The sequence below is a fragment of the Vidua macroura genome, chromosome 4 (assembly GCF_024509145.1).
Source record: "Vidua macroura isolate BioBank_ID:100142 chromosome 4, ASM2450914v1, whole genome shotgun sequence".
Taxonomy (NCBI): Eukaryota; Metazoa; Chordata; class Aves; order Passeriformes; family Viduidae; genus Vidua; species Vidua macroura.
In genome coordinates, this window is record NC_071574.1 from 64,256,736 (window position 1) to 64,282,263 (window position 25,528).

Sequence of the window (25,528 nt, forward strand, 5' to 3'; positions counted from 1 at the left end):
AAACTATTCACTAAACACAATAGCCTAAACAAATGTAGAGAGTATCCCTGCAGACTGCGGTCAGAGGTGATTTAAGTTTATGTAATTGATTATTAGAGACTTCAAATATCCTTGACCTATTTCAATAGAACTATTCCCTCATCTAAAAGCATGAAGAGGCACCTACCACTCTCCAGCTAGGAATTCATCAGGCAGAGGTAAGAAAACTACCTTTATTTCAGGTGTTAGTAATTTTTTCTTTATTGACAAGTTGTTCAGTGAAAGTTAATTCACTCCTTTTGGAAGTACACTTCCTTCAAACAGTCCCCCACATATAGCCAAAAGACTTGTAAAGAAAAAAGTAACAAAATTAAACCTCTTAGAAGAGTATATTGTGGACACTATGGAATATTTATAGAGACTCCTCCTGGGCCCTGGATAATCAGAAGCCTAACTTCAAATATTCTAACATTCTCTTCTGTGGTTGGCAGAGGAACATTTGGACTTTTGGATAAAGTTAGCCTTTGGGAATGCTAATTCTCCTGTCCCACCTACTTTCAAAAACAAAGACCTTTAAAACCCTGGTGTGGCTAGTTTTCTGAGTTTAAACCAAAAATATTTGTGGATAGTTCAGCTGGACTGTCAAAGGCATCAGGGTCCAGGAGGAACAAGACAAGTTATTCTTTGCCATTCTTCTCAAGTATTGTCTCATGAGCAAAAAACCAGATGTATCCAGATGCCATAGCAGCCAACTGACACTAATTACATCCAGGATAGACAGAAGATGCAATTCATAAGAAAAGGTAATTAGGGATTTCAAAGACTTACTAGTTAATATAGTGAGTTTTTGTCACTGGAACTCTTGAAACCAATGTAATGTCATTTTAAAAGCTTATCTCAATAAGAACCTGTGCTGGAATTATGGAGTTCAGTGCCTGGCTGGCTTGTACAGGAGGTCAGTTGAGACAATCCTAATGGTTTCTTCTAGCCTCTAAATCAGTGAATAAAGAAACAGCAAATATCTCCATGTTTAGTCATAAAAATAGGTTGATCATAATAAAAACAAAGAATCAAAAGAATGAAAAAGTAGGGTTTGCCTACTAACATTCAGAGGTATGACAAAAATAAGCACTTGAAGTAACCATCACTTTAAATTATTTAAAAAGCAAAAGAAAAATATAAATAACAATAAAGCAAAAAACTTCTACCAACACTTGGCCATTTGCTTCAACCCCAGGAAGGGCATTGCTTTCTGTGTGTTTTATTGTTTTGTTTAATTTGTCCTAAAGGTCACAAAGCAAGATTATTTTCTTTTCTGCACAGGGCTATTGGACACCTTAATAGATTTCATTATACGAGCCATTTCTCTGACATTCAGCTGACATTTGACTGTTCATGACCTCTCCTGAAGTGACAGAAAATACGTGCAAATCTACCTAGGAATACAATACATGTGTGGTAGAGAGCAAGAAAAAAAATTCAGGTGGAAGCAATATCAGAATCATCTTTGACATGACCATTTTCACACATCTTAAGTGTTTGAAAACACAAAGACTGAAAAAAAGCACTACTCCAACTCTTCTTCAATACTTAAGACAGTAAAGTCAATACTGGGATTTTTAATGCAGTGGTTTGAGCAGGAAAAGTGACTATGGACTGAAGTGAGAAAGGGATTACATTCAAAAGTGCACAACAGACTTGGGTGACTGGCTCCACTTGTTTTATCTTCACTGTACATACAAATTAAGTGATAGGTAAAATGAAATAAAAGGAGTCTTACCTAAGTGTCTAATTGCAAAATGTGCATTTCCCTAGAAAAAAAACTTAGCTGGAAAAACTTCATCACATTGTGGTTTGTATCATCATTGCCCACCTTTTGCCAAAAAGACTTTGGCTGGCACTCACCTGAAGGAACTGCTCTCTTTTTCAGAGCACTTGAGGATACCAGCTCTCAAAATTACTCAGTAGTTTGGAAGATGCTAACTGCCAGTTTGGGCCACAAGCCCTGCAAAGGACTTGCCATTTTCCTTGGGTTCCTGGCCTCCTTGCCAAGTCAATCACCTTGAAACTGTCTGATTTGTTTCAGTTCACCTCAGACAAATTTAAAAATAAAAGCCTTAAAAATTATTCCTGCAAAACAAAACATTTTGTTCTTGATTATGATACTTAAACCACACTTTAAAATGTAAAGCATAAAATAAATAAATTGACATTTAAGACAAACCTGACATAAATGCTCTTTCTTCCTTTAGACACATTCAAGGGAAGTGCAGCACCTTCTAAAGAAAAGCTATAGACAAGAGTTTCAGCATTCACAGTTCCATCAGAAGCAGTGTACAAACTACAAACTGAAAAACATCACTTGGAAGAATTGTCTTTCAGGAGGGGACCTCTTTGAGTCTTTATTCAGAAACAGAAGCTGAAAGGGCAGCAGCTCGGTAGCATTCATTCTCTGAAACATTTTCATTTCCAGATGACCTAAAAGGTTATCTTGGAAGTTAGCGATCTATCCTTCATAAATATGCCTTTTTAACTTTTTATATTACTTTAATTTTTCTTGAAGACTATTCCTGTCATACCAGTAACACTGATGACAGAGCTGGCCTCAGGAAGCTGCCTGTTCTTCTCTATTAGTCTGAGGAGTACAGCTGTCTCCAAAATAAAGAGATAGCCAGACTGCACAAATTACTTTCATATTCATGTTTAAGTACTAGAAGTATGTTAGGTGATGTATTAAATACTCAAATGTACTCACATTCTGACTCTGCCAAACACCATTCTCAAACTAAACTCTTAGTCTTTGCAAACCAAGTATTCCCTTTCCTTTAAAACTTCAATCCACTGGTCTCAAAGCACTCCTAGCAAATTAGTCTTCATAAAGAACACAGTGGAGGTTTCATTTTCTCTCAGAAGACCAAACAGTGGTATCTCCTATTCTTCTAAGAGCCACAAAATGCACACTCAACTCAATCATCTCCTTTGGGGAATTAAAACCCACAACACTTGCTTCTCTGGAGAATCTTCTAACTAATGAGATTTATCTGACCAGCTAAGAGCAAGGGCATGAATCAACAAAGAGCAAGAGCATAAATCAATAGCCTAATAAGTTAGGACTCCTGCTCCTGTGCCTGGATTCTAGTACAGAAGAACATGCCCTCAGCCTCTGGGGAAATCACAAAAGCTTTCTGAAGGAAAAAATGAAAATAAAATCCACCTTTCCCAGTTGAATACTCCTGTACTGGTGAGAGTCACACACCCTGAGATTCTCACCATTATCAGTTAAAATTCTCCTTACTTCAGTTTGAAACAGCTGAGAGACAGGGGACAAAGGGCCCTCCAGCAGCCATGGGGGCTGCCACAGTCACTGCTCTATTGCTTGTGCCACCTCCTGGCTCTGGCCTCCAGCAGAGATGGTGGAAGGGGGGACAGCACAAACCAGTACCAATCTGAACCAGGGATGGAGAAGCAGTAGTTCCTTAGATGTCATCACAGCTCTCAGATTCTGTGCTGGAGTTTGCTCTTCTGGAAAGGAGGACTGGGAGAACCAACTTCTCAGCTCCTGCAAACATAGCTAAAGGCATAAATCCACTTCCTGATCAATACAACTTTGATGATTGTTAACTATGATCAATCCCACTCCCCCTCAGGTACCTGCTGACAAACCAGACTTTCAGGGAACAAAGCTTGCCACATTTATTATAGAACAGTATTGCCCTCCTGTGGTCAAAGACTATTCCAAAGAACCAAATCTTATGAGGGTTTCTCTGTAATTATTTATTTGTTTCTTTCTTTCTTTCTCAGGCACAGACTGCTACTCACCTTTCTGAAAGGATCTGACAGCTGGGAGACTCACCTGTAAGCTGAGTCTAAGTTTCTCCAAAACCTAGATCCAAAGCTGCCTTGGGCATGTCAAGGCACAGAAGTTGAACAGAAAAATAAGCAGTAGACATCATCCCAGTCTCTCTGGCTCCTTACATTTCTCCTGGTGATGCTCTTCACATCAGAAATTATGACCTGCATTCATCTTCAGTGGTGACGTTTGATAGTGACAGCATTTCTTTCTGTGCACTGCCATTAATCAGTCCTCTTCTACCTTAGATTTACTGCCTGTTTAATAGTCCAAAAGTAGAATGTGCCCATTTTCAGACTAAGACAATCTATTCCTCCACTGGGAGCAAGCATGGACCTTCCAGACCTTCCCCAAACCCATGTAAGAAAACTGATTTTCTTTGATTTAAAAGTCTTTCGGATCAGGTCCCGAGTGACTTAGCAAACACAGTGTAAGAGTTTGCAGACTCACACAGCAATAACAGAGACTACAACAGGACTGACACACAGCTCCCCATGGCAACACCCAAGTTCCCAGGCTACAGAATTGATGTGCAAAGCAGATGACATCATCCCACCCTTGAATACATAAAGTTTTCTTTGAAATCTCCATAGCTTAACCAACAAAAGTATCACTTAACCAACAAAATTACAGATTTTTCTTGGATTAAATACTTGGATATAATAAAAACATCTTAAATATTGATCAGCCACACACATGAGAAAACACTGTTGCAATAAAAGATTTACATAAACAACTGGACAAATGTAGCTTAAAGCAGTCTAAATTCTTCACCATTATGTCAAATCTTGAAAACCAAGATACAGTTTCTGTGAAGACTAATTTTACTTTACATACTTCATGGAATGGGCTTCCAATCTATTTACCTGCCAACAGTCAGTTAATATGACTCAGCTTTTCTGCCCAGCTGTCAAAAGCTGAAGAAAAAAGGATAAGCAGCTCCATCTTCCTTTTCTGATTGCCAGCTATGCAGTACAAGAATGATTTACCTTTCCTTTTCACAATATGTGTCTTTAATCAAGTCTGATTTCAATTTATACATCTGTTCCAGTATCTTTTACACTGAATTTTTGTGTTTCTCCATTCAAGTTAAAGAAACCAGTAACAAATAATCCATATAGCCAGAGAAAGTTTGGGAGTACATCTGTGCTCAAAATAGGCAAAAATATTGTAAGTCGTTTCTGGAAAACAAGCAGCCCAAAACAGGGGACAAATCCTGGGCCACAACAGACTTGTTTGGACATAGCCATAGCTTTTCAATGCACTGGAATGCAGCTAACAATGCCCACTCCAAAACACAGTTTTGTTCTGGTTAAAATAAAAAAAAACTTTGTGTTTCAGGTAAGTACTGACAGCAAATTTTACTTGCTGCCTAATTTATGAACAATTAATTTTAATTATCATCTCAAGAGAAACAGCATCTGCTTACAAGAGAAACAGCATCTGCTTAGCATTAGTTTCCAGAAGGGTCTGTAGAATGTGATGAAAAATGAGGACTTCATACCCAGCTGAGTACATAGAGACAGGGAGAGCAGGATAAGGAATAATTCTCAATCTTTTGGAAGTATCTGAAAAGGTTTTTTACCTATGCTTCCCTTCCAAGAACATTTTGTACAGACCAAGCATACAGAACCACAGTCTGGAAGGAAGGAGAATATTTGAAAAGGTTTTATCCACAAGATGACAAGATGAGCAAGTGAACAGAGCTCACTTGCTCATGAATTCTGTGTAATCAATGTTAAGTCACAGGCTTGCAAGCATTTGGTTTAATTGAGCAGAGCAACTGTGTTTTCTGGATGGAGGTACAAAAAACAACAGCGTTTTTCCAGCTCAAGCTCCATTGCAGTCTTGCAGCAAGGTCATGCACTGGCCGCACCTTTCAGCAGTGTCCTGTTGGACAGGTGAAGAAGGATATCAGATTTCTTCTGGGAACCCTGAAGACATCATCCATTTCCTTTTGTGTACCTTCTTCCTAATCCTGTGGAAATGAACAGCCACATGTGGATGTTGCTACTCACTCCCAAGTGCAGTAAATTTTTGATTGTTCATTTTAATTTTCCATCTTTTCTGATCAGTTTTTATTTTGGATGCTATCTAGGAAAAACAAATAAAAATTAGTAAGAAATCTAGATTCCCGTTTATTTTTATTTTTGGCTCCTGGATTCATCATCTGTAGTGCTCAATATTAGTTATGCCACATGCAACACTCTGCAGAATAATTATTTTCATTTAACCACTTTTCCCTAGAAAACAATTTCCTTGATAATTACCCTGATTTCTTTTCCCATGGTACCCCATCTTGCAGAAGTAACAGAATCCAACTGAAAAAGTGAGGATAACAGGATGCCACCAGTTAGTGCAGGCTTTTCTGCCTCTCCTCTTGCTTTTTGACCCAGGCTATGGCAAAGAAAGTCAGTTCATCATCACTCCCATGCACACAGTTACATTTCTCTTCTATCTGCAAGCTCAGTACTCCTTGCTGTGTTGTGAAACCCCACCTGCTCTCCTCTGAAGCACATCTCTACCTGGACAGTGTGTACTTCAGGCAAGGAAGAAGTCTCTTCTTCTGGCTCCTAAGTCCTTTTTCAGGCTGTTTCAGGAACTTAGAAATCTGTGAGAATTGCTCCCATTCCTGAAAATGGTATGATCCCATCTCCCTCTACAATTATTGTCCTTTGGGTTCATTCCTCTTGACCAGATGCTCAGCCACTGCTACTCAGGCTTTGTACATCTGAATGCCTCCTAGCCAATAAGGTTCACAAAATACCCTGAAATCAGTGTTTGGCTGGTGAAGTCCTTCAAACTGAACTGCAGTCTCTCCCTCCTTGAGGAATTCTCTGCCATGCCCACTAGGAAGCACTAAGATCTCAGACATAGCAAGGGATGTAGATTTTTTTCTAGCTCTTAAATCCTCCCTTTGAACCTTCTATAGGAAGAGCAGTTATTTCAGCTGGACTGGAAGAACCCATCTACTTATTTTCTTCATGTTCTACAGCTCCCATGACCCCTCTTCTGCCTAAATAGCTGAAAATTCAGGAAGAGTAATGAGAATGAAATGTAATGAGAATGAAAACTACTCCTTTTAACATTCTCAAGTGCTCATGCCAGAGTTTGTAATACTCTAAAATGCCAAGACACAGCTGAACTGCTCACCAAACATTGAATTCCCCATAAAACAGTAACTTGAAAAATATTGCTGCTTCTCTTCACGAGTTCTGATAACAAACATGCCAGAAAATAGAGATGCTTCTGTATGTCTCAACAGATACAAAAAAAAAAGACACTGAACTACATTTGAATAATGCAAACTGTAACATACAACTCTTCCTTGCACATCTAGGAAAAGAGAGCCAGGAGTTTTGAAAGGTGCAGGTGTTTGGTAAAGTTTGAAAGCTATACACACAATGGAAAAGGAACTGGAGAAAAATAATGCACCTCTTATGAATATAAACTTAGAAAGCTGTGATGTCAATGCTAAAGGGAATAAATGAAGAGAGCTCATGGAGGTCAATAAACAAGGAATAGCATGACCTAAGGGAGATGGGAAGAGGAAGAAGAGGAAAGAAAGCAAGGCAGAGAAGCAAGAGGCAGAAATGATTCAAGGCAGCAGGACACAGGGGCACACTTGCTGAAGATCTCCTACTGTCACAGCTCCCCATGAAAATCAGCACTGCAGAAGCCATTGGCATTGCTATCCTACATTTTTGAGGAGAAATGGGAATCAATGCTACCATACTTGGAAAGAGACCTTAACTAAATTCCTGACAAAAAGGACACAGTTGCTCTGACAGAAAACTGATGTAAAGGAGCACATCTATCAGGTTTGTTTCTATACTGTGCTGCTGAATTCCAGAAAGGATGATTCAGAAGGACTGGAGTTACAATCAATTATCTGTAATAGGATGATGAGAGAAAAATATAGCACTTGAGTATATGGTTTTCAAGGAGATGGCACTTGGCATTCTTCAGAATACTTTTTGTTACTTCATGTTCTGTTCCACTGAACAGCTCTTGCATTTTTTTTATTGAATTAGACCCAACCATGAGTTCCACTGATGGGCTTCATCTCAGAGAGGAGCAGCATTTTACAAGCAGGTGAGATACCTGCTAGCAATAAATTTTGACTAGAATTTGGGCTGTAGTTTATAAATAAACTAATAAACTACAGCCCAAATTCTAGTCAAAATTTACCTATATACATAGTATTAAAAATGCAAGTAGTCTCACAGAGGTATAGTTCATGGATTATAAAAAATTAGTACCAAATTATAAATCAAAGATGGTTTCTGGGATTCTGAGTTCTTGAGAAACCACCTCTCATTTCAAATCTTGAACATATTCAGTACCTAAACTCCATCTCATTGAAACAAGTCAAGATTCCACGTAAAAAATCCTTATTCCTTGCACACTTATGAAAAAAAAAAAAATAAAAAAAGCTTTTAAAATTATGTGCTGAGAATTTGATAGAAAGGAAAGATAGATTCACTCCTGCTAGCAAAAGTCATCTAGAGCTGCAGTCAGGAGCACTAAAACAGAGCCAAGAATGCCAGTGGGTTCTTTGATTCCCCTCAAAACAAGTCATGGTTCACTTTAATTAGCTGCAAAGATCATTTCAGAAAGGGCAGAATTGATAAGCTGGTTTTCACACGCTTATCTTCAGCATCAGCCCTAAACAACAGCTGAGGAAGTAACTTCAGGAGGAAAACAGCAATAGTCAGCTGTTATAACTTCTGAAAATTAACGACTCTAGAGGGATGTTTTGTAATAATATTATACCAATACGTCCTTTTTTCTTCTACTAAAATTAAGTGCATAGAGGAAATGATCCACTTAATGAGAATACATATTTTAAAATAAATTCCAAACTGGTTAGTTCTCTTTGATGTTCCAGTAATTCACATTAAAGACATAGGTAAGAAGGGAATGTAAAAACAAGCACTTCCCCAGTTCATCTTTTCAGCATGTTATGCAATTCATTTTCTTCAGTTTGACATTGTTTAACTTCCTGCTTGAATGCACAGAACTAAATCCAAGGAAAATAAAGAAGCTAGTTCAGAAAAAGAAAACAGTTACATAGATTAACTTAATTTAAATGCACAAAAAAAGTCTCATTCACACTACAACAGAGTAGTTTTCCTAAATTCAGACTTGGAACAAGTTCTGATGCTGGAAAAGGACACATTCTCTGGGTTTGCTTGGACAGGAAAGTGAAAGTGACCCATGCAGAGAGAATCATGGAGACAGGAGCTGTGATGCAGCCTGTTCTGTGAGCTGAAAATGGAGCTTTCCCAGAGAAGGCAGGCTTACAGCAATGTCTCAGGTATAGCTGGCAGCCTCTGGGCCACTGAGGGATGAGTGTGTAAAGTGCTTTTAAGACAACTGTGACTTTCCATCCCAGTCAGCTATTGCAGCTGCCTTAAGGGAATATCAGAGGAATCCAGCTCCATTTAGCCCTGCTGAAGTAGTTAAAATTGATGTCTAAAAGCTGATTCTGACCTTGGTCTGAGATTTACAGAACAGCACACAGTGAAAGAATAGACTTAATCCCTTGACAAACAGGATTGTGTCTTCAGTGAGAGAGCCCAGCTCAATTAGTCCAGATATGTATCTCTAACTATTTTGCCCTGGAAAACCTAAAGCACATCTGAATACATTCTCTTTAATTTAAGGTGAATTAGAGTACAAGGAACTATCTATCTCTCTAAAAAAAAAATCAATGTATAAGATCCACAAAGATGCTTTCTCTCTTATTACTAAAAGAAATTAAAAGAAGAAATAGGTTGCCTCCCTGTTTACAAAACCATCCTGAGAGATGGATGCCAGACACAAAGAATGTTTCCTGTTGCCAAGCAAAGACTGCCAGGGATCTCCTCAGCCATCTTGATTTGTAAAGTTCATGTGCTATCAATTCCCAACATTAACCGAGGAGAGTTTGTCAAGAATGAACCTGGACCTGTATAGGGCCAAAAAGCCTTCAAACTATTAATACCTAATCCAAAATATAAAAGAACCCTGCAGGTGCAAGTAGAGCCAGTATGATTACACACAGTGTTAAGGTACCTTTGTGGCTCTTCACAAGACCAGGCCATAGCTCACTGCTGAGTGAGTTCAGTTTGTTCAGCCTGGAGAAGAAAAGGTTTTTAGGGGACCTTAGAGCAGCTTCCAGTGCCTAGAGAGGTCCTGCAAGAGACCTGGAGAGGGACTCTTAATCAGGGAGTAGTGATAGATAAAATTGCTACTTCCTCCTTTCTTTCACTTTTGCCAGTCTTGCCCTGATTTTCTTCGGGGCTCTTGGTGCATGTACCAGCCTGGCTCTGACAGGTTTACGTTCTGGCCAGTCCATGCCAGGAACAAAAAGGAATCTGAAAGTAACAACACGGTGGTTGGTGCTTCCCATTCCGTGGTTTCCTTGCCTTCACCAGCTCAGCAAATCTGGGTGCTCCTGACAATGTCCTTGTTACGATGCACTCGTATTTCCCCATTGTGATGCTCTTATTTTCTTACAACTTCCCCATCTGAGGCCCATCTATGTGATCCCAGCATTGCTTCTGGGAGGACTCAGAAGCCAGGTATGCTCTCCCTTCCCAGAGGACAGCCCCATCCCCACTGGAGAGACCCCCCAATCCATGTGGAGAGCTGGGAGTGGGTGCTGCCAGAGCAGCAGGTGGAATACTCCTGTGCACCCCTGCTCCACAAAAATGAAGCATCAGGTCCCCAAGAAGAAAGCTGAGTGCAGAACATCCCCCTGAGCACCTGCCAGAGTGGATTTTAGCTGGTGCCCCACTGTGCAAGCAGAGGCCCCTGAACTGTGGAAGGTGCTCTGGCCTCTCCCTCATGCAGTTCCTGGTATTAACCCCACTGGCACTCCAGCACGGTTCTGGGGGTGACACTGGTGCTGTCTCCAGGCTCTGCTCAGGCTGTGCCAGTGAGCTGACAGCAAGGACACTGTGCTAGCAGGACAGGTTCAGTGTCCCCAAGAATGGATTGGTGAGTCCCCAGAGTTGATACTCCATGGCCCCCAGCCCCTCTTTTCCCCTCCTGCAGTACCAGGCCAGCCAGCTGAGCCAGACAGGGACCAATGAAGAGAGATTCTACTTTTCTCCAATAGCCAGCAGGAGCTGACACAGTTGGCACAGAAGGTGAGGTTAGGGGTCTTCATGCCCCATGCCTGGTAGTGCACAGGCCAGGGATGCTCTGGTAGCCAGCTGCAAACCACCCACCAGACCCTCATTTACCCAAAAAGGCTCAATTCTGCAGAAATTAAGTATTTTGAGAGGGTACATGATGTTATCAGTGGTTCCTGTGGCTAGTGGCTCTCACTAGCCAGGCAGCCCACTAGCAGGGGTAAGGGGTAACCAGGCTCACCGGGGGAGTGTGGCACTGACAGCAGCTGCCTCTGTGCCATCCCCTCAGGGGCTGCACCTGCCAGCTGGGAGCACCTCAGACACCCCACTACAGCAAAATTCTTGCTTGACAAAGGTAGGATATAACCAAATTCCTAAAGACCCCAACAGTGCACACCCAGAAAGCAAGCTATGAAACTTGCTACTTCCTCCTTCTTTTCCAGTGTCTAGTCTTGTTCTGGCTTTTCTCAGAACTCTGGTCAGCAAAGTTCACACCCCAGCCTGGCTGTCAACAAACAGGTCATTGCAGCAGTAGCAGGGCTTGTGTTTGGGGGTTTGGGCTCTGGCCATTCCCACCACAGACTCAAATGGAATCTGAAAGTTGCAGATCTATCACAAGCACTTCCCCTTCTGTGGTTTCCTTGATCTCTCTAGCTCAGCCAAACTGGGAAATCCTGGCATAACTTCCCTGTCATGATTCACTCATTTTCTCTCCTTGAAACTCTGGGTGGATAGGAGGGAAGTAGCAGCAGGGACTGAGCCTTGTGTAGAGGAAAACCCTGCACCCACCCCAGCTCCAGCCCCACTTGTGTTCCCTCAGCCCCTGCAGTACCATGAAGTTCACAGACACAAATTGTAGGATCATTTATGTTGGAAAAGACCTTTAAGATCATCAAGTCCAACTGTTAACCCAGCATTACAAAGTCCACCACCAAACTATGTCACTAAACACCACATCTACATGTCTTTTAAATGTCTTTAGGGATGGTGACTCCACCACTTCCCCGGGCAGCCTGTCCCAGTGCTTGACAACCCTCCCAGAAAAGAACATTTTCATAACATGCCCTGGTTCAATGTGAAGCCACTTCGTCTCATCCTGTCACTTGCTACCTGGGAGAAGAGAGCCACCTCCACCTCACTACAGCCCTTTCAAAAAGTAGCAGAGAACAGTAAGGTCCCCCTGGGGGCCTTCTCTTCTACCATCAAACAAACCTGTGGAAGAGGTTTTACAGCAACTTCTGTGAGCCAGAGAGAAGTTTGACATGAGGACCCATGTTTACCCTTGAAATATTTTTCTACCAAGGTCATTGACATAGGAAACAAGAAAGAAAGAAGGATAAATAAGAGAAAGCTGCAACTGTCTGTCCCAATAAGCACCTTTTTTGTCTTTGAGTAAAGTATTAAGAGTTTTGTAAGAACGTATAAAAACCATGCATGCTATAATAAAAACAAGTTTGAAGCCTTCTGAAAATGGTGTGTTGCTTTGTATTGTGACCATCTCAACTATGACACAAACCCAGCTCCTTCAGCTGCTCCTCATAAGATTTGTTCTCTCTTGAATCTGAAAATCACAGCCCTGTGGCTGGCACTTCCCTTTCTGCAGTTTCTTTGCCTCATATAATTTTCCTGGTATGATACACTCATTTTCTTCTTGAAACCCTGTGCCCACCCCGTGGTGAGAGTATAAAAGGAGATCAGCAGGAGCAGGGGCTACCATGCAGAGGAGAGCCCTACAGACACCCCAGCTCCAGCCTCACTCGTGGCTCTCTCAGCCTTCCCAGCACCATGAGGGTCCTTGCAGCTGCCCTGGCTGTTCTGCTCCTTGTGGCCATCTGCTCCCTGGCTGAGGCTGATCTCAGAGTCTCCAGGAGTGCTATACTTTCCAAGAACGGTAGGTTCTCCTTCCCCAGGAGAGAGCCCCATCCCCACTGATTAGAACCCTCATGTCCATGGGGAAGGCTGGGAGCGGATGGTATCACCAGTGCAGGGACTGAGCCTCAGAGATGGAGGTTGTCAGGGGCTGTTCCCAGAGGACACAGCACAGGTGATGGCAAATCCCCTGGGAGCCACAGTGTGGGGTCTCACTGGGCCCATCTCTCTTCCCTCACAGAAGCCAAAAGCATGTGCTGCTTCTCCTACATTTCGCGCCCCATTCGACGCAGCAGCATCAGCTCTGCCTACATGACCAGCAACACTTGCCCAATGCCAGCTGTGGTGTAAGTACCCAACATTGCCGGGCTCCAGGGCAGCACCCCAAGGGTGTCCAAGGCTGTCCAGGACGGGAAAGGGCATGGACAGGGACAACAAGGGTGCTACCAGCAGGACCTAGCAAAAGCACCCTGATGCCCTGGCTGAGTGCCTCAACACTGTTTTTCCCAACAGCCTGATCACCAGGAACGGGAAGCAGGTGTGTGCAAACCCCAAAACTCCCTGGGTGCAGAAATATCTGAAGCACTTGGAGCTTCTGGAGTATTGACTCCTCCCTGCTGCTGCTCCAGGACAGAGGGCTCAGCCCCCACCATGAGACTGCAATAAGAGTGCTTGAGCTGCATCCTTCTTCAAAGGGAACATTTATTACAATTGGCATATACTTGTTTAACTAAATTTTGCTTGCATAAATGCTTGAATAAAATGTTTGGCTTGTCAAACCCTTTGGGTGTCTCTGAAGTCCCTGCTGGAGCCCCAACATGATAGAAGGGACCCATGGGGAACCTTTTGCCCTCCCCGCTCCCTGGTTTCACTGCTACCCACTGTGCAGAGCAGCCCCATGACAGCCCCCACAGTACTTCCCTCTCCCCAGCCTGCACTCAGCTCCTGCATCCCAGCATGACCCAGACACACCTGTGGGGTGACACTGGCAACTCATCCATTTCTTGGGGCCCTCTCCACACAGCACACATGGAGCCCAGTAACAAACCCCCTGGGCCATGCAGCCCTGCTGAGAAACTGCAACAAACCCTTTGACATATTTTCCCCAGAGACTAGAGGATCAGGACAGTCTTTGACTACCTGACGCCCCCACTGCTTGCCCCCTCCTACATTACAGCCCCCTGAAGTGGTGGAGCTGTGGTCCTGGTGCTCCTGGGTGCTGCTGTGCCCACATACACACTCGGTGCCACAGTGCTGCCAGAGAAGCAGGCAGGAGCAGGCAGCACTGTCCCCAGCACTGTCACCACCTCTGTCCTCACGCCACTGCCCAGTGCTGGGGACATGAGTGGGACATCTCTGCACGTGACACCAGCTCTGCCCCTGGGCCACACTGTGCCCTGCACCGCTTCTGCTTGGGCCAGGACACACAGAACTCTCCCAAAACTGGTCACTTGGGGTCACAGAGGTAAGGGCACTGGAGAATGACATCCAACAAGCCAACATAAGCAAACGAATGGTGCTGCAGCCCCTCTCTATTTCTAAAAATTTTTAGTGTAGTTCAAAAGCTCAGGCAAACAAATGCATAAAGCTGTGCACAAGTACACTCAATACTAGAAGAAGCTTGAGAACCTGTTGGAGTTTATAGAGCATAGAAGTTGAATTTATTTGCACAGAGCCTGAAAACTCAATCAGTATTTCAAATGACAGACAAGATAGAACCACCAAAATTACTCAGGAATACATATATACACTGTAATAATGAGACTAAAAGAAGCTCTAAATCCTAAAATCGATGTGTAGATCTGCACAAGATTTGGGCAAGGCTGATGGACTTCTTTCTGCATCATCAGTTTGCTGTACTTCAAAGCTCGCTTCAACTGCTCTTCAATGCAATGTATAGTGCAGTGCTTTTGGCCACTTCTGCAATTCAGTCTTATAGCAACAGCTTCTAGGTTAATAACACTGAAAATCTCTGACTTAGGAAAAATGTGAGAGAGAAAACACAAGACTTTTATATTACCTACAAGGCAAAAATTACAGTCCAGTAAAAATCCTCCCTTGCTCATTGTTTTCACAAATCTCATTATAGTCTAGGCAATCTATTGGTTCTTATAAATACCTGGATTAAATACTGTGCATTTTCACAGCATCGTAGAGGTTTTTTTCTTAATACAGCTTGACTTAATTCCCTCCCAAAACTGCCTGTTGACCACTGCACTCTTTGGCTGGCTCCTTGAGGAGGACACACTGAGGTTGGCAGGAGGTTGGCACCATCAGGACTGGCTCTCCTGCCCAAGAGCTGCACTCTGAGCACACAGCACCGAGCCCAGAGCCATTCCCACCCTTCACCCCTGGAGAACAAGCCAAGCTACGTGTCCCTGCACTTCTCACAACCCTCCTCCTGCCCAGCCCAGCATCCATCCCTCTGTGCTGTCCCGGGTACAGGCGCTCTTCTCTGCCACCGCCAAGGCAGCACGGCGGAACCGGTCCCCGTTCTTGCCTTCCATTCCCCGAGCTGCCTCTTCTTTTTCTTTGAACTCTCGGACATTGTGTTAATACCCGAAAACTTTGTTTGATGAAAGTGGTGGTGTTCAAACCCACTGTGTCCCCGCCTTCTCGCACAGCTGACATCAACACCAAGTGTTGGGGGGGAAACTACTCACAAAACGTGCCATATTCAGCATGTTTTGTGAGGCAAGCCCTGACGAAATGCCACGGAGAGAGCAGCTCAAACCTAACTCTCCTCACGCTCCCCGGACCCCAAAAAGACTCTGGAATTTCGACCCTCGCCGGCCTCGCCCCCGCCCTTCCAGCAGCGACCTCCGCTCCCCAGCCGGGGGAGGGACGCGGGTCCCGCACGGCATCTCGGGAGCTGTAGTTCTCTGCGCGGCGCGATATGGCGGCTGTGCGGGAGCTGCTGGCCCTCGCCGCCGCGCTGCTCCTGGCTGCCGCCGGCCAGGCCAGCAAGTACTCCCGAGAGGCTAACGAGGGGCTGGCGGCGGCCGACGGCAAGCGGCGGGAGGCCGGGGAGTTCCGGGTGGTGAAGCTGAACCAGATTTGGGAGAAGGCGCAGCGGGTGAGTGGAGCGGCGCGGGGCGATGGCGCTGCTCGGAGTGGGCTCCGAGGTCGGGCCCGGCCGCTTCAGACACTCATTCCCCGTCAGGGCGATGGGGAGAAGCGGGCACCTGTGTGTGAGGAGAGGCCGAGGCTGTCCGGCCCCGGCTCGGGGCTGCGGTGGCTTTTGTTCTGTTCTCGGGCACGGCTGTCCCCGACCGTCGCGCAGCGAGCGCTCCGCTGAGCCCCGCGGCGGGCGGCTGCCCCGGCGGCGGGGAGCAGCCTTCTCCCGGAGAGGGACGTGTGTCTGAGCCCTGGAGGTGTTGACCTGCCCGTGTTTAAATGCAGCAGCTAAACCAAATGCCCAGGAAGTGGGAGAGAGAAGGAAGCCCCGTGGTGGGGCTTCCAAACCAAACCTCCAGCCTGGTGCCGTGGAGGATCGGCGCTCGGCTCCAGAGCTCGCTGGTTGAATGCTTTGGCCCTGTTGCTCCGGACTCTGATGCTCTCGTGTGTCTGAAGGCGGTGGCCTCGGTTCCTGCCCTGCACAGGGCAGAATTTCACTGCAGGAGAAGAGGAAACCTCCACCCTGGTGGTTGTGTCGCCTACATTCACATCAAGTGATGTAGACAAATGCAAGAAGAGCAGCAAATGGGTTTCACCATTCCCAGATGAGAGCCTTAATTTTGACAGTGAGTCAAAACAGTACTTGAGTTTCTCTCACAGTGGACTACAAAAAATGTTTAATTAAAGTGAAAATACAGTCAAATTGTTTCATTACAGTGGACATATTTACTTAGAACTAAAAAGAACAGCTGCAGTGGCAGAAGAATGCACTGCAGATATCCCCTGCATATTGTGGACCATGGGAATTAGGGTGATGACTGGCAAAGGTTCGGTTCTTTCAGGCAATGAAATGTAGTTAACATTAATTTTGGATCTTCTGTATTCTGAATAGCCTGAGGTGTTGAATTGGAGGTAGGGCATCCCTGGATTCAGCCAAAAACTAGAATCCTGCCATAGTGCTGCCTCCCAACGTGCTGAAGGAATGTATCAAAAATACTTCTTTCCTCGATGGGAGACAGATAGAATGGGGAATAGGAAAGTGTGCTAATGAAACTCCAGCTGTTGAATTGACAGCTGAAAAAGAAACAACACTGAGACTAGAAATAATCTGTAATGATAGTAATGTCAGTTACCTCTCACCTTTCCAATTACAGTCTTTTCTCATGTTCATAGCTGGCTCTTCTGGAATTAAAATTTGAGGTGCTTTACATCATCTATGTTAAGATGCTAAAATATAAAATGTCTGTAAGGAATTAAGGCTTAGTAATTTCTATGTGTGTGAGCTCGATTTTAGAGATGCAAAACCTACTTGAACTAAATTTGCCACCATCTAAATTTCACTTTTGAGTACAATGTCACCCAGCATGTATTTTTTGAAGTGATTTTTCAGTATGCCTGGACAATATATGAAATAAGAGGAAAACTAAGCCTGTGTGTTACATTTGCTTTGAAATACTTCTGTGTCAATGCAAAACTCTTCATTCCTTTATTTTGGTAGTGATAGAGAAACCACTGAAAACAGGGAACTTCTTTGTTTTGACATAAAAGTCTGATACCACAATTTAGCATTGCAACACACAGCTGGAGGAGCAGTCCTTAAAAAAGCCCCAAAATGTTGCTTAGAGGGACCAGGAGCTGGCAAGCCAGACTTTCCTTTTGTTTCCCTGAGAGTGGGTGGGAAGGAGTCTTGATCTTTCTCCAGAATCTCTTTTCATAAAGAATAAATTTGTAGTAAAGAGGTCTTTCCTCTTGGAGGCAAGAGGGTAGGTGAGGATGTTGCAGGTAATGATTGCAGCCAGCCCAACAGCAAATGATGTAATTGTTGTAATGTTCACAAATTTCCAGCCCTCATTCCCAGAATTGCCAGGTACCTGTCTTGGATGTTAATGTCCAGGCAGAATAAGGAATGAGGAATAAAGAATGAGTTTAAGGGGCTTGTTGCTTGGCTATTTAATCATTAAACTTGACTTTTCACCTCTGATTTTAGTTAGTTATTCCAGCATGTGAGTGATGTGAGTAAAGTGATGAGGAGTCTTACCGTTGACATTTTTTACCTGGTGTTCTCAGGGTCCAACATGGAATAACCTTAAAGAAAGTAGTTCTTGAACTGAATACTTTAAATTAACTTATGTATTCACTCTGTATTACGTTAATACACAGAACAGGCAAGGGGCTTCCAAAAGGTTTCAAAGGGTTTATAATGCTTACAAGGACAGTTACTTTTGTTTCCTACTAAATTATAACAAGAATTAGAAAAATATTGCTCTAATTGGGAGAAATTTGAATCCTTTATACAGTAGTGTGTTTCTGATGACAAGGTCACATATGAAAGATATTATTTTATTATATTTGCGGTACTTAGGAGCTAAATTACTTCTTATCTAATTATGCCTGGCTATTTATTCCTGTATTTCCTCAGCCCAACTACATATGATGTCCATGCTACTTGAATGCTAATATTAGAGTACCTAGACTAATATTTGCTTGGCCATTCCCTTCACAATTTATAGCAAACCTTTCACTCAGTCTTGAAGCTTCAGGGCACAATTCTTGCTGAGGAAAATGATACTTGATGCCACTGCAGTGGTGATGCTTGGGCTGTCCAGGTCATCCTGCACCAGAAAAGCAAACAAGTACCTGATTAAGGTTTTTCTTTTACTTGGCACATACTAAGAACCATAAATAAAGTGGTTCCTTCTAAGTGCTTTGTTTCTATAAAGCAGTTCCCCAAAAGTAGATGGTAAAGGACACAACAGGGACACTCCTTTGCTTTAGTATTAGAGGGATCAAAAGTTTTAATGTGTTCTCTAAGTATTATATTTCCTTGTGATTGTAACTACTCTAGATTTTAGTAATTTCAGTAAGCCAAGTGCAAAATGCAGAGAAAAAAATAGTTTAAAATCAAAATAATTGTATGCAGTGGCACAAGATTAATTAATAGGACAGCCTAATAAACAATAATGTGGATGGTTTCCTGAATTCTTGTCAATAGGCAGTGCATTAGCTTAAAGTAATTACACTTTTCCTAGTTACTTTAAAATAACCTACTGACACACAAAGGAACGGCTGAATCTTTTCAGTGTCATTCAGATGTTTAAAAACAATACTGAGTTCTGTGTTTATTAAACATACTCCTACCTCACTGAAAATGAGAATTTTTATAATATGTAAACTGGTTTTAATGATAAAAAAACCCCTCCAATAGATAAGCTTGTGTTAGGACTGATGAGCCCAGGTGGTTTCAGGCTGGATCTGAGCTCTCAGGAGATGGGTACAGAGTAGCTGGAGGGATCTTCTCTCCTCTCTTCTCTGGGTTTCTCCTCACCTCACTATCTGTTCATTGACCACGTAGACACAGAAAAAAAAAAAAAGTGGTTCTGAAGTATTAAGATGGCTTGTTACGTTTCTTTGTTTTAAACTGAATAACTAAGGTGGCTAGAATCTGGAAGTTCAGGATCAACTCACAGCAGTGCTGCTTAGCCAACTGCATATTAGTCATTGTTCCTGTTTTCTCTGTAGCTCACAAAATTTCAAGCTGACCTAGCATTCATTTAAACTAATTTTTTTTTCTATCCTTAGCCTCAATGTCTTACCTTTTTTTTCTGGTATGTCGGACAGGAATACCTCTACGTTTTGTATGTTGTAATGCACATAAACCATGTTAAGAAATTATCTGAGAAATGTTTTTCAGTTTGATCACAGTAAAAAATTGCTGATGAAGTGGCTCTTTGAACTGCAAGGCCATCCTCAGTGACCTGGTAGACTGAAAAGCTGTACTAACCAAAAAATATTTCAACTCACTATAACTGTATGGTTAGAAGATGGTCCACAAGAAAGCACATGTGGTGGCAATGGCATGTTGTTTGAGAAGAATTGCTGTGCCATACTGCTTATTATGTATCTGTACTGGTTCCTGAGGTAGCTGTGAAGCAAAAGGGGACTCCACATAACTAAATACAAACCTTTCTGTGTTCTTGTTAGCTCCATCTCTCTGCTGTGAAACTGGCAGAGTTGCATAGTGATCTAAAAATACAAGAAAAGGATGAGCTGAGCTGGAAAAAACTGAAGGCTGAAGGGCTGGATGAAGATGGAGAGAAGGAAGCCAAGCTCAGACGCAACTTAAATGGTAAGGGCTGTCTTGGAAAGAAGGAGTTTAAACTTTGCATCACGCACATGCATGGTTAGACAGGTTAGACACTTGTGTTTAAACTATTAAATAACAGGTTGTCTTTCTGGACACTGAGCACACAACAAATTCTTTGCAGGTCAGTAGGGAGCTGCAGGAGCCTAACAGTCCTTTGCTCCGAATAATTTCAGAAGGGGTTATTGAACCTGGGACCATTGTGTATTGAACTGTTAGCTTTTCTTCCATGAGCTGCAAAGTCCAGCTCTGCAAGTGACAGATGTAGCCCATCTCTCACCTTCCATACATTGGTTCTCATGTTTCTGTAACTTCTATTCTCTTGCAGTCATTATGACTAAATATGGAATGAATGGAAAGAAGGACTCTCAACTAGTTGATACCAACTATATTAAAGATGGCACAGAAAGTGACACACTAGATGATCCAAGACTGGAAAAACTGTGGAGCAAGGTGAGTAAGAATTCCAGGAACTGGAGTGTAGGAAATCAGTATTTCTTTACTGAACTTGTAGCTGTGTCTTCTGACAGCACTCAGATTTGGAAATTAATGGCTTTACTACTCTTTTGTTAAGTACTGACCAAGCTCCTTGCTCTGTAGTTCACATCTTTGTGCCCCGAGGGAACTCCACCTGCACCCAGACCATCCAGCTGTGGCATGTTGTCTTTGGCAAATAAAACACCCACATTAATCTGAAGAGTGGAGCCTGGGTCCCCTGAGGTCAAACAGAGTATTTCCTCACATTTCCCTGAACTCATGGCTTCCCTTAGTGTAACTGTCACACTGTGTGGTAGTATATCTATGGATCTATCTTTTCCCAGTTTTCTTATTGTTTTTTATGGATGTTTTTAAAAAGATGCATTTAAAATAGAACCATTTTGTAGACTGTCTAAAAGTGAAATGTATTGTGGGGAAGGGTTTTAAATAAGGGCTTTCTCAACCTAGTATTCAACTGAAAATTTCCAGGATTTGCATTTGTGCATAAAAAGTGGAAGATGTACTGTCAAGTTTGGGCAGTTAAAACTGCAAAGTCATAATCTTCAGAAATTAAATAATTCAAGTTTTAAGAAGCGACTTTAGTCAGGTAAATCTAAGGAATTCTCCCACGAGTCTAGTGCAGTGATAGTAAAGCAGAAAAAAAGATTTGCTGGATTTTAAAATATTACTGTAGCTAGATACAGCTTTGGCAAGGAACATGATGTCCTGTGCTTTAGGGAACAGTAAAGTGCAATAGAAGAAATATTCCCTAAGCAAAAAAATGGGGTCTGAATGGGTTTCAAAAACATTGACTTTTGATCAAGCATTGCAGCAAGTATCCCACCAGATTTGTGGGTAGTGCCCTAGCTGTGTGAGCAGTGCTTCCTTAATAGAGAGCAAGTGCACAGCATTGATAAAATCTTCACCTGCCAGCAGAGTAAGATGAAGACTGTTTCTAATATCACGCCACATCCCTCATGCAAATGGTTCACTTAAGTTGTCTGTGGAGCTCCATGGCCCTTACTTCTGTATTAAATTGTTTCCCATGGAATAGGAATGCCAGACACTCTTCACTGGGTAGTCCATAGCAAGTCCAGCTTTGTAAGTCTGAAGCAAACTTCTTTTGACATGATTAAAGGCATCTTATCCATCAACATCTAAATCCTGACCACATACAAATATTAAGAGAATTGAAACAAAAGATCTAAAGAAAAGTTGCACTTAATAATTTTCTAAATGTGGTGAGAAGTGGGAAGAGGTTTTGGCAGTTGAGGGCACTTAACGAACTTGGCCTGGAAAGCATAATGAGCTCATGTTTCTTTCAGGCCAAGACCTCTGGGAAGTTCTCTGATGAGGAGTTGGATAAGCTTTGGCGAGAATTTAAGCATCACAAAGAAAAGATTCGTGAATACAATATTCTGCTGGAGACTGTGAGCAGAACAGAAGGTGCCTGAACATTTCTCTGATGTTTCAAGATCAGTACATCTCTTTTCTCTGCCCATTGTTTCCATTGTTTCCAAATGTCTTTGAAACTCCTCACATTTCTGTCAGAACCACTTGCAGATGCTGGCATTTTCAGATACTTCCTGGGTTTAGTTCTGCATTAGCTGCCAAAATTCTTGCCAGCTATTGAAACTGTTGCCATTTCAGTTTTCTGATTCTGCCTCCATTTCATGCAGGGAAAATGCCATCAGATTAGCAATGATGGCCATTGTAGTTTACAGGAAATAATGCAGCAAGCATAAATCCGCTGCTGCAAAATGTGATTCTAAAGTCTGCAGAAAATGCATGTTTTATCTCACCAGCTTTATTTGCACTCAAATCCTAAGAACTTAACATTTTTTATTCACCTCAGATCTGGGGGATTTCTGGAGTTTTTACACTATCAAGATTTGGCCCACAATCAATAATATTTACTATTCTTCAACAGATATCCACAAAAATGTTATCAATCCATCTGAGGAGAACCTGGTGAAAGAGGAAATCTTGCACAACAAACACAGAGAACTCAAGGAGAAGTTAAGGAGCATCAATCAGGGCTTTGAACGTTTGCGTAAAGTCAGTCACCAGGGATATGACACAACCAGTGGTATGATACTTTGTGCTACTTTGGGATTCATTTCATTTTTAAAAAATTAAAATCAGTGGGCATAGTCACAGTATCACAGTGTGTCATGTACCACAGTGGGCTGAAGAGATAGAGCCAGCCAGTCCAGTTTAGAACCAAACACTGGAAGCCTGATGGAAGGATACAGTCAGTGTTAAGAGGATAGTTCTGTCTTCCATGCCCCCATGAGAAGGGATATTGCCCCAGGAGGACAAGTAAATGAGACAACATGCAGGGCAAGCAATGCCTTTATCCAGTTCCTCAGGTCTGGGGTTTTTTGCTTTTAAAAACCTACATGTTTTACCTTCTACTAGCATGTAGTTTTATCCAGTACTTGGATACTTCTCCCTTTTCATCTAAATAGATCTATTAGAAATGCAGTGCTTAATGTCTCTGTTCTTAATTTAATAACTATATATATGTGAGAAAGCATCTTTTCATCTTTCACAGAACTTGGGCATTAAAAGCATTGTGTCCAGATTTTCATTTTGTTATATGTGTTTCTTTAGAATTTGAAGAACCAAGAGTGATTGATTTGTGGGACATGGCCAAATCAGCGAATTTCACTGAGAAAGAGCTTGAATCTTTTCGGGTAAGTAGAATTCCAGTGTCTTCCCCTGCAGAAAGATACTTCGCCACATAAGCTGTTATTCTTATTGCAGCCACTTCTGTATTACTCTCCAGACACCATAAAAAAGACATGCTGACTTTTTAATACTTCAGATATATAGCCATGTGTGTAACTAACCATTCTGTTATAATCAGCAGAATGAAAATTCTGAATCCTCTCAAAACAAGTGTTGCACATTTTCAATCTTGGAAAGATCAAGTCCTGCTTTTTGTTGCCAATGCACCAGATTTACCTCTCTTACCCAATGTCTTAATTATGTCTTTGGGAAGCACTGTAATCTGTATACCCAGCAATTTCCCTCTCATGCCCATCTCTTGTACTGCTAACTTCCCATGTTGGAGCTGTGTGGAGCTGACACAAAATTATTGTGATAAAGACTGATTTTCAATGAAATAATATAGAAATTAATTCCTGTGCAGTTCATACCACTTTTATTCAATTCAAATTGTATAAAGAAAAGATTAATTTTTTTTATCTGACTCTGCCTGTTAATCAGATTTTAAAAAGAGGCGCTTTTTTTAAAATTTGTCTCTCCCCCCTCAACCTAAATTTTTGCTTGGCATTCACTGCTCTCATCTTGTAGCACCTCACAGCCACCCACAGTCTCCTTTTGAGGACTCTGCAGTGGGTTGTTTTCAGCACTGCTTTCAAAATCAGCAGTCTGGTGGTGATGGTAATGGATTGTCCAGACATTCTTAAGAAGCAGGCAATTGAAAAAGCTTTCTGTGCCTGACTTAGTCAAGTTATCATTAGGAGTGTCTTGGCAAGAGAAAGGAAGGCTTGTAAAGAAACTCCTCTGAAGCTGTGTGTATTTGTTATCTTAGGAGGAGCTGAAACATTTTGAAGCAAAAATTGAAAAGCACCATCATTACCAGAAACAATTAGAGATTTCACACCAGAAACTGAAGCATGTAGAGGGAACTGGAGACAAGGATCATCTGAACAGAAACAAAGAGAAATATGCCATGCTGCAAGAAAAAACAAAAGAACTAGGATATAAGGTCTGTATAAATCCAGTGTTACATACATGTTGAAAGTTTAACTCAGTAGCAGAGGGGAAGTAGATTATCCAGTGCTGATTTTTCATGCAAGCTGAATGACTTCCAGAAAGGGAGTTCAAGACGCATCTGTTCTCTGTGTTTAGTACAGCATACACATAATTGTTCTTTCAGACCTAAAAAGGCCTGAAATCTTCCTGCTCTTTGCTCTTTCTGTTCTTACAAATACTCGTAGCAAAATCTGAATATTTTATTATATTGATAAATTATTGTCTTCCTGAAGTTTGTTTTGTGTGTTTTGTTTTCCTGATAGGTGAAGAAGCACTTGCAAGATTTATCCAGCAGAATATCTCAAGGTCTTCAACACAATGAACTATAAATATTTGTTCTGCTTCATGGGATCAGTCTATTAACACAAAGGAGTTAATGTGGTTTTTTGAACAGGACTTAGCAAGGAGTCCTGAAATAGTAAGGATTGAACAGATGTGTCCTGTAAGAATTTTTTTTTGTCTACTTAATTACCAATTTTGTATTTGCACTGTAAAATTAAATTATTAGATTAAATATTTAGGCTGCACATCTTGGATCATAAAAATCTTACTTCTGAATCAAGTAGCAGCCTTTGAAATAATCAGTTTTGTCAAAAGGAAAAATATGCGATCTCTCAAAGGATTCCTGCTAATAAAAAAATACTAAACTTATAATCAGATAAAGTATTCTGATCAGTGAAAGCAAACACTGAGGTACAGGAAGGTTAAACAGAGGTCAGAAAAGTCTTTATTTCAATGCTTGCCCTATTACATTTCCTACTTAACGTTACAAGAATATTTTTATTGACTTTGAGCAGTGGCTCAGAGCTGCACTGCTGCACTGTATAGGAATCTTTCATGTGAGAGGGGGAGGAGGAGTAAGGAGGGAACAAGTACTGAGGTCAATTTGCACAGTTTAGTTATTGACTAACGTGTGTGTACAATTACCTTGCTCATGGTTGCTTTGGTTTTGCTACACTTGGTCATTAAAAAATCAAAACAAATACTGGTGAGGCTTTTTTTTTTTTTTCACCTTCCCTTTCATATAGTGAGAAGTAACCAGCCCTGGTTTTTGAGCATGTTGCTAATCCCTGTAATGTTCATTCACACATTGGTTTTTAAGAGAGGAGGGCTAGTTTTGCACCACAAGGATGTGTTTCTATGTTCTGAATAGGCAGAAGGATTTCTAAAGCAGCTTATCTCTGA

At 42.1% G+C, this 25,528-nt stretch overlaps 2 protein-coding genes across 2 annotated transcripts; both read left to right on the forward strand.

Moving 5' to 3' along the window:
* Positions 1–12,686: 12,686 nt before the first annotated feature.
* Positions 12,687–13,585, forward strand: LOC128806513 (C-C motif chemokine 5-like). Its single transcript, XM_053976131.1, has 3 exons — positions 12,687–12,844; positions 13,064–13,169; positions 13,336–13,585. The coding sequence occupies exons 1-3, from the start codon at positions 12,739–12,741 to the stop codon at positions 13,427–13,429; spliced, it is 306 nt and encodes a 101-aa protein (XP_053832106.1). The 5' UTR covers positions 12,687–12,738; the 3' UTR covers positions 13,430–13,585.
* Positions 13,586–15,712: 2,127 nt separating this feature from the next.
* On the forward strand, positions 15,713–25,326 carry LRPAP1 (LDL receptor related protein associated protein 1). The gene is made up of 8 exons (XM_053976743.1): positions 15,713–15,898; positions 19,921–20,065; positions 20,409–20,533; positions 21,883–22,003; positions 22,488–22,646; positions 23,174–23,256; positions 24,120–24,296; positions 24,607–25,326. Exons 1-8 carry the CDS (start codon positions 15,719–15,721, stop codon positions 24,670–24,672), a joined length of 1,056 nt encoding a protein of 351 aa, XP_053832718.1. The 5' UTR covers positions 15,713–15,718; the 3' UTR covers positions 24,673–25,326.
* The last annotated feature ends 202 nt before the right edge of the window (positions 25,327–25,528 follow it).

Excerpts from the sequence above, each read along its gene's own strand:
- LOC128806513 (XM_053976131.1), top strand. The coding sequence starts at position 12,739 with ATGAGGGTCCTTGCAGCTGCCCTGGCTGTTCTGCTCCTTGTGGCCATC. Across the intron at positions 12,845-13,063 it reads TGCTATACTTTCCAAGAACG|AAGCCAAAAGCATGTGCTGC; the intron begins GTAGGTTCTCCT and ends CTTCCCTCACAG. Across the intron at positions 13,170-13,335 it reads TGCCCAATGCCAGCTGTGGT|CCTGATCACCAGGAACGGGA; the intron begins GTAAGTACCCAA and ends TTTTCCCAACAG.
- LRPAP1 (XM_053976743.1), top strand. The coding sequence starts at position 15,719 with ATGGCGGCTGTGCGGGAGCTGCTGGCCCTCGCCGCCGCGCTGCTCCTG. Across the intron at positions 15,899-19,920 it reads TTTGGGAGAAGGCGCAGCGG|CTCCATCTCTCTGCTGTGAA; the intron begins GTGAGTGGAGCG and ends TGTTCTTGTTAG. Across the intron at positions 23,257-24,119 it reads AAGAGCTTGAATCTTTTCGG|GAGGAGCTGAAACATTTTGA; the intron begins GTAAGTAGAATT and ends TTGTTATCTTAG.